This window comes from Nelumbo nucifera, chromosome 7, assembly GCF_055504915.1.
Source record: "Nelumbo nucifera cultivar China Antique chromosome 7, China Antique-T2T, whole genome shotgun sequence".
NCBI classification, from domain to species: Eukaryota; Viridiplantae; Streptophyta; class Magnoliopsida; order Proteales; family Nelumbonaceae; genus Nelumbo; species Nelumbo nucifera.
Window position 1 is genome coordinate 57,471,824 of NC_142655.1, and position 12,371 is coordinate 57,484,194.

Consider the following 12,371-nt stretch of genomic DNA (forward strand, 5'->3'; position numbering starts at 1 on the left):
GGCTTGATTTGCAAGTTGGACATTGAAAAAGCCTACAGCCATGTGACCTAGAGATGCCTTGATTTTGTGCTTGAGAAGATGAAGTTAAGGTAAAAATGGAGGAACTAGGTTAAGGTTTGCATTACTTCTCCAAAGTTCTTTGTACTTATTAATGGGCAAGTCACAAGTTTTTTTGAGAGCTCCAGAGGAATTAAGCAGGGAGATCCCCTCTTCCCCCTGCTATTCATTTGTCTCATGGAAATGTTTTTTCAGTCCAGCAAGTTGACTTCCTCGGCTGGGTTGTGGAAGGTTTTGAAATTTCTCCTGGAGGGGGAAAGTCCACTTCAGTTTGCTGATGATTCATTGTGCTTTATTGATGCTTCCCCTGAGCAGTTGGAGCTAATATTAGGTATCCTCTACTGGTTTGAGGTGTTGTCGGGTCTCGAAGTGAATTTGGACAAAAGTTTAAATAATCCCAGTGGGGCAGGTTGAAAATTTGGAGGAGCTGACTGGTGTGTGAACTTGTCAGGTTGACCATCTCCCAGGAAATACCTTGGGCTTCCTCTAGGGGCTAAATGTACTTCTTCCTCTATTTGGGAACCAATAATTGAGTGAATGGAAAAGAAACTGTCGTCCTGGAAGGCTAAACATCTTTCTTTTGGGGGTAGAGTGACTCTAATCAAAAGTACTTTATCCAATCTCTCCCTCTTCCAATCCCTCTCAAAGTGGCAAACAAAGTTGGAGAGTTTGCAGAGAAACTTCCTTTGGAGAGGATGGGACGAAGAAAAGAAAATACACTTAGTTAAATGGGATCAAGTGTGTTTACCATTCCTGTGGCTGTTTTAGCATCAATCTGGGCTGAAAGAAATAGTCGAGTCTTTTATAACACTTGAAAAAGTACAGAGGATTTAACCTGGAGTGCTATGTACCCCAGCTGCTCAATTCTCAGTCTTTTGTGGAGTTTTTAAGCTGTTTCTTTTTTTCGTGGTTAGAACTCTCTCTGCCAGAAAATGGTTGTACTCCATTCTCTCTCTTTTGATAAAATTGTTACCTTATCTTTTCAAAAAAAAAAAAAAGGTTTTTGATCTGAGTAGCAGTTCTATGGGTTGAGCAGCAGTCATGAATCTCTCCATTGTACCAAAGAATACAGAGATCTTTCTTCCTGATTTAGTTCAGCCTTCTACAGAAATAGAGGATACAGCAAATCAATTTCTGGAGAGTCATGAGCATAAAAAGTTAGTAAAAAATATGAAAGGAGGAATAAATGACTGCACCCATACTTGGAAGTTGAAAGCAGTTTTTAAAATCGTAGTTTCTATTTTTTTTTTAAGAATGAAAAAACAGTTCTTTAGGGAGTTTTCTCTTTTCAGAAGGTCTATACTAAAAAGTTTCCTATCTTGTTTAGGAAACTGTTATTTTAAGTGCAGTACTATTTTCCCAGTTCTTATTCTTAAGAGTATCTAGGAGTCTAATTAGAAGCCAGAATAAACTCATTCTAGTGGAGTCACAGGATTTTTACAGAAAGTATAACCATTGCATCAGTTGAGAGTGGTAATCTTTGGTTGCTATTTTTCATCTTTTTCATTCTTTGGCAATTCTTTGTCAAACTTCATGTTGTCTGTCCCTCTTGTATGTAATCCCCTTAAATATCAATTGAAATGATATACATTAAGCTACATTAGAGTTGTGTCAATAAAAAGCATATTGTTCTATGGAAAAAAGACAGATTTGTGAAAGAAGTGTATGACTGTATGGTATAAGAAGAATATGTTCCATTTGGTAATGAAAACCAACATGTTGCCCCCTAGAAGAAATATTACTTTATTATGAATTACCTCAATGAAGGCCTCTGGATTTGGGCAGCTCTGTTGTTTTGACAATCTCAGAGTGCATTCTGCAGCAGTACGGCCATCTCGAAGGGCAACAGCCTTAAAGAACTCAAGCAAATTCACCCGATCATTCTTAGAGAGCTCAGTCGTCATGCCTACATCAAGGAAGATGACATGAGGCTTGGATTTAAAAATCCGTTTAGGTGTAGATTTGTTTTCAGCTACTCGGACAAGGATATTTCCAGGATGCATATCTGCATGGATAAAATTGTCCACCTGTAAAAGGAATATGAAATGTCAGAATATTATCACAATTCAATAGCTCAAACTATACAATCTTCTGTTATAGAGACTAGTAAAGTTCACATTGAGAGGTTCATTATCAACATCTGAATTTCAGAACCACAATAGAAAGGAATCAAGCACCATAAAATTGATAATAGAATCCAAGTTTCTAGTATGCTACCAAAAGTTATCTGTGTGCAGGTATGCACCTGGATGGGTGAAGGGAGGGAGGAGGAAATATTCAAAGGCTACACAAAAGAAGATAGAAAAACTACATAGAGGTATAAGAACATAATTTATGGAAACAAATGAGATAAAATAATGTTCAGCTTAAATGAGATAAAATAATGTTCCTGGTTATGATCTGGTTCTGTAATTTACAGATGGGAAGGAGAAAACAAAGAAGAGAAAAAATAATAGAAATTTTGAAGAACGTAGAGGTGCAAATCCCTCCCTAGCACTGCTAAGTCTTCTATTTATTTATTATGCAAGGAACAAGGACCAGTACAATGACAGGATTACCCCTACTACAATGAAGCATACTAAAACCACATTAACCACATTCCTCAATTATTATTTATACAGCCAGAGTATAATGAAATTTTACCAGAAGCATCTTAAGAAGTGCATGAGTCCCTATGTGAGCAAGAGCACTTTTAACTCGATTATTTCCCTCTGTCTCATCAACATAGTGGGAAACATTTTCCCCTTGCTCGTAAGTCTCTACTAAGACTGCAGGGTGCACAAGTGGATATAGTGGCCTTGGAAAGGATACATCCTTCCATCTTCGGAAGTTATATATAAATCTGTTTAATTGAGCAGCTTCCCTTGCAAGATCAACTTGAGACATCATAAATACAGCAAATTGTTGCACACTTTCATCCAGTCTCAACCACTTTAAAGTAGGGATGAAATTCGAGATTTTGGCAACCAAATTAATTATCATAAAATCCCTTCTAATTGCTTCACCAACACCAGGATGCCTAACTTTTACAGCAACAACAATGGGCTTGACTTGTTGACCAGGGTACCGAAATCTCAAAGAAGCTTTATGCACTTGAGCAATACTTCCAGATGCTACAGGCTCCTCTTCAAAATCTTCAAAAATTTCAGGAAGCTTGCGACCAAATGCCGACTCAATAGTTCTCTTTGTGAAGGCAAAGCTGTGTGCTGGTGCTTTGCTGTGAAGCTTGGAAAGTTCAATGCATAGATCTCTGGGGAAGAGATCTGGTCGTGTGGCCGCCCACTGGCCCCATTTTATGAATGCTGGGCCCGCTTTTTCTAGTGTAAAACGCACAACCTGAAGCCAAACCTTCCGAAATTGGGTTCCAAAACAATCAGCAAATGGTGCCATTGTCATGGTGGGCAAGAATAAAATCGCCAAATAAAACGATCTCAGAAACACAATAAAACCCTCTAGGAGAGAGAACATGAGTGAGGTCAAGTAAATATGTCCATCTTGTGCATTAGCATAGAATGCATTTCTGTGGGACAAGTGTTCAACATCTGCCCAAGTTTTCTGTGCCCAAGCTACCTCTCCAATAATAAAGGCAAAGACACTAGGTGCTAAAACGTGTGATCTGCTCAATGCCAAGCTCACAGCACAAGCAATCCTACTAATTGGTGGGAAAGCTGGACCTCTATAAGAACATATTTGTGAAAGTCTTCTCCAAGCATCTTGGGCATGATGTGTCATAGCAGTACTTGCTGAGGAGACAAAGTGTCTTCTGGTACAACCATTGTGGTATAAGTTCCCTTTGGCCTTGTACAATGTAAATGAAGCATATCCTCTACTAGAAGATTTATACTGTGAGTATGGTCTGCATGAATAGGAAGGTGGTTGATGTCTAAAAAGTGCCCCATGGTTATTTATTTCTGAATAGCTGCTTCTCTGGCTCAGAAGGAGGTTTGCAACTCTCCTAATGTTAAATGTCAAGGACCTGCATTTCAACAATTTGTCAGACATCCACCATGCAGTTTTTTATAAGGTGAAGTACATACATTGGTATCAAAAAGAAAATGGTCCTCTATACAATGAGATGTTGTACATGTATAATCTATTTAGGGACCTCCAAAAAGTCCAACCTCAAAGAAGAAGAAGAAAAAATGGCATATTTAAATACATTGTGTATAGACATCCAATTCCTAAGTTCCTCTAATACCAGATTAACACCCCTGCTTCAGATGTTGATTTTTTTATCAAAAATTCTATTGTACCAAATGGCTCACTTTTTTTATAACTGTGAAAATTTTATTAATCAGTAAATTGTAGAGTAAGAAAGAGTAGATCAAAGGTCAGCCTCAGTAACCATCCTTATAAGATTAGTATCAGGTACAATTCCTCCCTGCTCCCTTGGTGTACTATTCCCCAATACATTGAATTCCTTCTTACCCCATATTTTTTCCGGCCCATCAGCTACGCTATTTGTAAACCTTAGTGCCCATTGGATAACTGCCCCCAATCTGATTTCATATCTGTGCTTCCACGGTTCCTCCTCGTTACTTCCCAACAAGCCTGTTATGACCTTGAAGTCACCTTCTACCATTAACTTGCTGTACCACATTTCTTTGGCCTTTTTAGATCTGCCAATACAACTTTCAAATGGCCCACATAATCGCAAATGGTATAGTTGATCAGCAAACTTTCGCTTTCTTGGACATACCAAATAACTCACATATCCCCAGGCATGTTTTACAATAGTGGATTATAAATAACTAAATTTAAACCACATAACATAAAATTTCTTAGAAAAGGTTGTTTCTTTCAGTCAATCATATAAATTCCATCATCTACCAGTGTGCTGATCAAATATCAATAATGAAACTTCCATGTTTTTAAATTTAAGAGTACGAGTGAATTGACAAATGAGAAGCTATTCCTTCTTAGCTCTAGGGTAATGGATAGAGAAGAATCAAAGGGATTTCATATGACAAACATGAGAAGATCCTGCAAGCTGATTTGTATCTTCTATCTATTTTATTTTATTTTATTTTTTTATAGATATTTTCTTTTCTTATTTATAGATAGAAAAACAAACTAAACAAATAAATAAAGCCTCCTGGAGATCTTCCAATTTTCTACTAGCAGACCTCCTAGGAGAGTTGATCTTCTTCCCACCTCCATAATTTGATGGGTGAAAGAACCTGGTTGAGCTGGCAATAGGAGGGGTTTCCCTCTAAGCTGATTGGACCATTTTCTGGATCATCAAAAGGCCCATGAGGGATACTAATTCCATTAGTGGAACTTATATATCTACATATGGGGGGCTCAAGTTGCCAATAAGTCATTGTTCTCACTTCTTATCGAAGGAGTTTCAGTGTCTGTAACTCATTTGTGTAAGTGGCCCTTGATGATTGGTGTATTACCTTAATGAGGTTAGAGGTTATGGAGATATTGACCTCTAATTCAGTTCAGATAGAAGGACGTAAATGGAACAAAACTTCACAGACAATTTCTAATGGATACACTAGAATCTGAGATTGATGGTTAATCAACTACCAACCAATATGTATCTCAGCAGTTTTAGTATAAGCTGAAAATGGAGAAACAAGAAGTTTGGCGCTTAGATAATATAAAATTATAGTTCGATGTGATAGAAATGATAGCAAATGATTAGATTTGTTGGAAACATGTTAGTTCAGAAGATATGTAGGTTCAAACCCTACTGAAAAAAAAAAATCTGAATGAATTTGGGAGGAATAGGCAGAAGGCAAGAACTGTTGAAGTTTAACCACTGCATGGAAACTTTTTTCTTTATTTATATTGCACATAAAGAAGAAATTTGAGATGAAAGTTTCATATGGATAGGTTTTGCACTTCCATATCAAAAAATGGAGTCGTTTGGTTGAATTTCTGAAGGCATTTTGAAAAAAAAAAGGCAAGAGTGGATGAGAATCACAGGGAGTCAGGGACCCCTCTCTGCTTGTGGGATTTACATTATTGCCATAGGTAATACATGTAGAAAACTTGTTTTGTTTGACTGTCAGAATCAGAAATGGCAATGATTTGACTGAAGTATCATGGTGTTGATGATATCACTGATGGCAATTCACATGACATGCAGGTAAATCATACGAGTTCAGAATTCTGAATCTCTACTGAAGGTGAGGTCATTATCCCTTCAAAGCAATTTCTTGTAATGTTAATTGAAGATCGAGAATACAATTGACGTCCTAGAGTACCCATAGGTGGCTTCTTGTCAAACAAAATCCTTAGATGGAAGCAGAGATATTTTATAGATAGTTTGGTGGAATAGAAAGAGGATGTTCAGCAGGAAGTTAGGGATGCTGAGTTGGAAAGAGAGAAGAGTATTTGATGTAAACAGAGCAATAGGTGCTAATTCCTAGGTTATTTATTCTTGTTCTCATTTTGCAGGTCCATCCCGCAAAATAGAGGAACTACATCAACACTCAAGGCACTAGCTAAATCCTCTAAGGATAATATAGTCTTCTAATTATTTAGGTAGTGTTAGTTTCATCGGTAGATTTATGATAAGTTATCATCAGTTATGTAATGGAATTCTGTTCATTTTCTTTCCTAGTCTTTCATCTGGTTTCACTCTATTTCATACTTAACCCCCTTTCTTGCTTCCATTTCATATAGATTTCAGCTTGGACCTTCAGAATGTGGTGACAGCACTTTTTCTGTTCATGTAGCAGTCCATTTTTAACCATACTTGATCCAAAATTAGCCCTTGTTTCTTTTTCATTCTAATCACATTTTTGTCCTTGTTTTGAATAGATTTGCTTATAGTTGCTTGCTGTTACTATTTCAATGTTAAACCTCCTTGTTTATGCCCAGCGCTATTGGTTGTTACATTTAATCCAAGGATCAAACTGAACAGGTTGGGGGCCTCTGTTCTACCATCAACTTGTTAAAAATCTTTTTTTTATCAGTAACAGAGAAAAAAAAGATTTCATTAATTAGAAGAAAACAGGATTACAATAAGAAGTGGGAAAGAAACCAGCTTTAGAAGCAATCCCAATTCAGTATTACATTTGAGCCCAAAATATGTGTTCTATGCACCCCTTGCTTGGCTAAGCTATCTGCCAAACTATTGCAGTTCTCCACACCCATCTCACTCGGATTGACATGTCCTGTGACAGCCATTTGAATCTTCTGAAATCATTCCTCAAATGCCATGCCACTCCCCCTTAAACAGCCACTTAGCCACAGTTTTCGAGTCTCCCTCAACAATCAGCCTACTAATACCCAGTTCTTTTGCCTTCTCAACCCCATAAACTGCAGTCAAAAACTCTGATCTTGCCACATCACCATGTTGATAAAAATCATCCTAATCACCCGTATTGATTTTTTTTGTGGTGAGGGTGTTGGTTAGTTCAGACCTTGTATTGTGCTAAATAGACTTAAAGTATGAAACTAGAAAAAGAAAAGAGAAACAGTAAAAGTGAAAAGAAAACCCTTGGACTCTTCACTCCGTATGTAAAAATGGTGGAGGTGAATATGGAAACCATATGTACAATGTGCAATTGTTCACAACCTAGCCTATAAGAAGTGATGGCAATACAAAATGAATTTAGGAAGGTAAGTGCTATTTAAAATACCTAAAATGAAGAAATTTGAGATAAATAAATATTTTGCTTCATGACTACAATGAGATGAGAGTGATCAACCCATCATAAGTTCAGATAACGATGCCTATAATTCCTGAAGCTCAGCCTCCTAGAATATTTCTGCTAGGTTTTCTACTTCTCCTAACTAGGAAAAGCAAGGATCACCCCTTCCATTTTAGGTGGCTGTCACAATTGTGGCCATCTTGGTTGGCTGGCTCTTTGTCTGTCAGATGGGTTTTGAGGGGATCTTCTGGTTCTTGTTTTTCTTTTCTGTATATACTTGGTCTTGGGTTCTCCCTGATTGGATTAGAGCCTTGTTCATGTATTCTTCACATGTGGAGGGCTTGTTTTTGGTGCAAGCCATGGGTTGATCGCTCTTCATCTCCTTATTTGTTCAGCCATTCCTTCTGCTGGTCATATGAAAATGAGTACAATATATGCATTCAAATGAATGTTTGTAATGCATATGTTTATTACATAATTTTTTATGGATTATGTTTATTACATAAATTATACGGCATTTTGCATATTAAATGATAAAGTTTGGTGTAATGGCAAACCCATTTATGTTTAGAAAATAATTGCAGATATGGTGAGTGAGACAAAAACTTAAATGTTTCTGACCAATTTGCCCTTGATTGAAAAACCCACCCATAAGACCATTTGTATTCCCTCTTCTCACTGCCTCTATAACAAAATCCTCTTCTCACTATCTTCAAAGATTTGAGGAAAAATACTTCAAGCGATAAATCTTTCATTAAAACCCAAATTGGCAAAAAAGCAACAAACACCAAGGTCTGCCCTATGATCAGAGAATGGCTAAACAGGGTTTCAGCAACCCTCACCATTTTCTTTATTATTTAATCAGTTAGTGGTGAATATATAAACTTCATCCTCCCATCTGACTGCCTCTGATCCCACTCCGAACCCAGCAACATAACACATAAATAGACTCACTTTTATGCTTTTTTTCTTTTGATCAGCAAAGAGATTTTATTTATTAATTTAAAAACAGGTTACAAGTGCTTTAGTGACTTTGCAGCCCATAGTACAGCAATGTACAATTTGTCCCAGATTACAAGGATCATCATCTCTCTATTTTGATACAACCAGATACAATTTGGCCCAAAATAGAGTAGGCCTATCAACTCCCTGTCTTGCTAGAGTATCTGCCAATCCATTTGTTGTTCTTTTAACTCAACCAAATTTAGAGTTAAAACTCTTTGCTAGATGGTCAATCTCCTTGAATGCAAATCTATACTTCCAGGGTGCTGAGTTTAATTGCTTAGCCCAAGAGATGACCAATAGTGAGTCCCCTTCTACTTCCAGCTCTCTAGCTTCTAATTGCACTGCTAGTTTCAAGCCTTGTAAGAGTGCCATTATTTCTGCCTAAACTGAGTCTCCATACCCAATTGGTCCTGTGAACAAAGCCACAACTTCTCCAAGATCGGCTTCAGTCAGTGCAAGGTCCGTTCAAACACCGCTCGAACAGCCTTTTCAACCTTCCACTGGGAGTATCTCCATACCTATGTACCTTATCTCATGGGGAGATATTCCCAATGCAAGGTCATAAAGGCTGCTTGAACGGGCCTTGCACTGACTGAAGCCAAGTTCAACTTCTCCATGATGATTTCTAAAGACTCCCCCTATACCCGCCCTCTCAGGCATAGTTGTCAAGGCGACGCCTAGGCGACAAGGCGCCCTTGGAGGTTCGCCTAGCAGTTTTGTATACTGTCTTATAAAATACTTTTATATTGTTACTTTTTTGAGATTATAATTATAAAATAGACATTATTAAACAAAATATTCATTTTTTGTGTATATAAACTAATTCATTTTTATTATTTTCTTATTTTTTAGGGTTTAATCAACACAAACATTGCTAACTGCTGTATTGAACCCTCAAAGACTTCAGAATTTGAACCAATAAGTAAGGGGAAAACTTAAAGTTTTGTCTAATCAACACATTTCTTCTTCCACCTTTTCTTTTCTTCTTTTCCTATAACAAAAATAGAGGTTCAGTCCCCATGTTTTTTCAAATTCCTTTTCTTTCTTCTTTTTCTTCTCACAAATATGTCGATTTTCTAGACATAAAAATGAAGTTTATAATTTTCTTATGAAAATTATGGATAGTTATTAAGGAAAGATGGTTATGGAACCTAGAGAACTACCTAGGATATGTATTTTTCACTTAAAAAAATCCATCGCCTAGGCGACAAGGCGCCCCCCTGTCGCCTAGCCTCACCTTGGTGCCTTGAAAACTATGCTCTCAGGGTTACCAAAAGAGCTACAACCAAAGTTCAGCTTCAACTTATTTGGCTTTAGAGGTTTCCAATCCATCTTGATAATTTCTTTGTGTATCCATTTGTGCCACTTCCTTCCATTTCCTTATTATTTCATTTGTTGAGACATCTTTGAAGATTTCTACAGTTTTTACCTAGTGTGCGGATCTGATTTTTATGGTATCAATTACTTCCTCCTTAGGTCTGCTCTTCTCATTGAAAATCCTTTGAATTCTTTATTCCCAAATGGTCCATACCATAGATGCTCTTGTTACCCTCCATAAGCATTTTCCCCTTTTCTTCTGTTGCCACAAGAAGTTGGAGCTGAATAAGCTGACAACATCTTGTGGGGGCATAGTTGTCAAGGCGACGCCTAGGCGACAAGGCGCCCTTTGAGGCTCGCCTCACCAAATCGCTAAGCAGTTTTGTACTATGTATCGTAAAATACTTTTTTATTCTTTATTTTTTGACATTATAATTATAAAATAGGCAGCATTAAACTAAAATGTTCATTTTGTGTGTTTATATACTAATTTCTTTTTATTATTTTCTTATTCGTTAGGATTTAATCAATACAAACATTGCTAAATGCTGTACTGAACCCTCACAGACTTTAAAACCTGAACCAATAAGTAAGGAAGAACTTAAAATTTTGTCTAATACTCTAATCAACACATTTTCTACTACTTTAACATGAACTCTATACTTTTTCTTATGAAAATTATGAATAATTATTAAGGAAATATGGCTATGGTACCTAAGGAACTACCCTAGGATTTACGTTTTCTATATAAAAAAATCCATCGCCTAGGGAACTAGGCAACAAGGCGCCCCCTGACGCCCAGCCTAGCCTTGGCGCCTTGAAAACTATGTGTGGGGGATCCCATCTGCAACCAAGGAGTGAAGAGCAGTATTCCCAAATGCAAGACACAAAAGAGGAGATTAGTAAATGAAGAAAGGTCTCACCACAAGCCAAAGTGCCAAACAGAGGAAACAAAAGTGAGGAGCGAGGCACTTAACTAGCCTTCTTTTCCGTAGCATGCCACAAGTGTTAACCTTTCCAAGGAACACTTCCCAACAAAGAATTTGCACTTTAGGAAGGATTGGTTTACACCGAATTTCTTTTACTGAGAAATTCTCTTCCACAGGTTCTAAGTGGGTAAGAAGCTTGAAAAAGGAAGCACAAAATCGACCACAAGGGAGGAAGACCAAACTCTGTTGTCCAAGGAATTTTGCTCCAAGAAGACCTCTTCCAATTTTGAAAGTAGGAGAACTAGGTATTCACATTCATTATCCCTCAAACCCTTTCTAAAATCAAAGTCCCAGTTTAAAACAAGCTCTAAGGATAAGCCAAACCTAGCAATAGCCTTAGCCTTATAGTCTGACAAAGCATAGAGTACAAGGAATTGCAGTTTAAGGGGTAATTCCCCCAACTAAAGGTCTTCCCAAAAAAGGACTTTCTTTCCACAACCCACATCTCAATAGATAAAATTAAGAAAAGTTGGAAGTACCTCAAGAATTACTTTCCAAGGGGAGTTTGAAGCTGCATGAGGCACTAGTTTTGCATCCCAGCCATTGTTCACTACACCATGGATGCTTCCAATGACCTTATGCCACAACCTTTCTCCTTCTAGGGGAAATTTCCAAAGCCATTTTCATTGGAGAGTTGTATTCCTCTTAACCAGATTCCCTATGAATAGGGTTGAATCAACCTCTGAACACCGAAACAACCTAACAGAGATCACCGACGCGGTGATTCTAGTGAACAAAAGAGTGATGAACCAAGATAGCCCATTGTCCTCTGTAACAGCCTAACAAGGATTGACAACTATTCTTCTATGCGACGAACCAGGATCGCTGATTGTCTTTGTTCTCTATAACAGTGATTGAGACAGAAAAAAAAAAAGAAAAAACAATAATGAAAGAAAAGGAGGGAGAATGAGAAAGAGATAAAACAAATGAAGACTTGGAGAGATGGGAAGATGGGGAGGAGGATCAGCGACGTTGTTCTTACCATCGCTGCTTGTGAAGCATAGCAGGTGTGCCACCTTTGAAAACGAAAGCAAAACATTTTTTGAGAGAAAAAAGTTCTCTCTTAACTTATGTACACACCCCTTTCAAAAATTAATAAAAAATGATTGATCCCCCAACCCCTGTTTTCCTTTTGCACGCCATTAAGCCCCATTTTAATTTGTTTATTTACATTTTTTCTCTTTTCTCTTTCTTTATAATTCTAATCTTTTCTATAAAGAAACTAAGATGATTTTTTATTAATTTAATTTACTGTTTTTTTAATTTTTTTATCATTTTCATTTATTGGTTTACTGTTTTTTAATATTTTGTATTTATTTTATGGTGTTTAATTATTTTATTAAAATATTCGTAATATTTTAATTATCCTTAATAGTATATTTATTTTTAT

General features: G+C 37.0%; 1 protein-coding gene across 2 annotated transcripts in view; it reads right to left on the minus strand.

Annotated features, from left to right (window-relative positions):
• The window catches only part of LOC104599724 (uncharacterized), a 29,232-nt gene that overhangs the window by 10,673 nt on the left and 6,188 nt on the right, over positions 1-12,371 (minus strand). For both annotated transcript variants that reach the window (XM_010262389.3, XM_010262390.3), the window contains exons 2-3: positions 2,701-4,033; positions 1,815-2,084 (exon numbers count right to left, since the gene is read on the minus strand). In XM_010262389.3, coding sequence (XP_010260691.1) covers positions 1,815-2,084; positions 2,701-4,033 — 1,603 coding nt within the window. The remainder of the gene's footprint in view (positions 1-1,814; positions 2,085-2,700; positions 4,034-12,371) is intronic.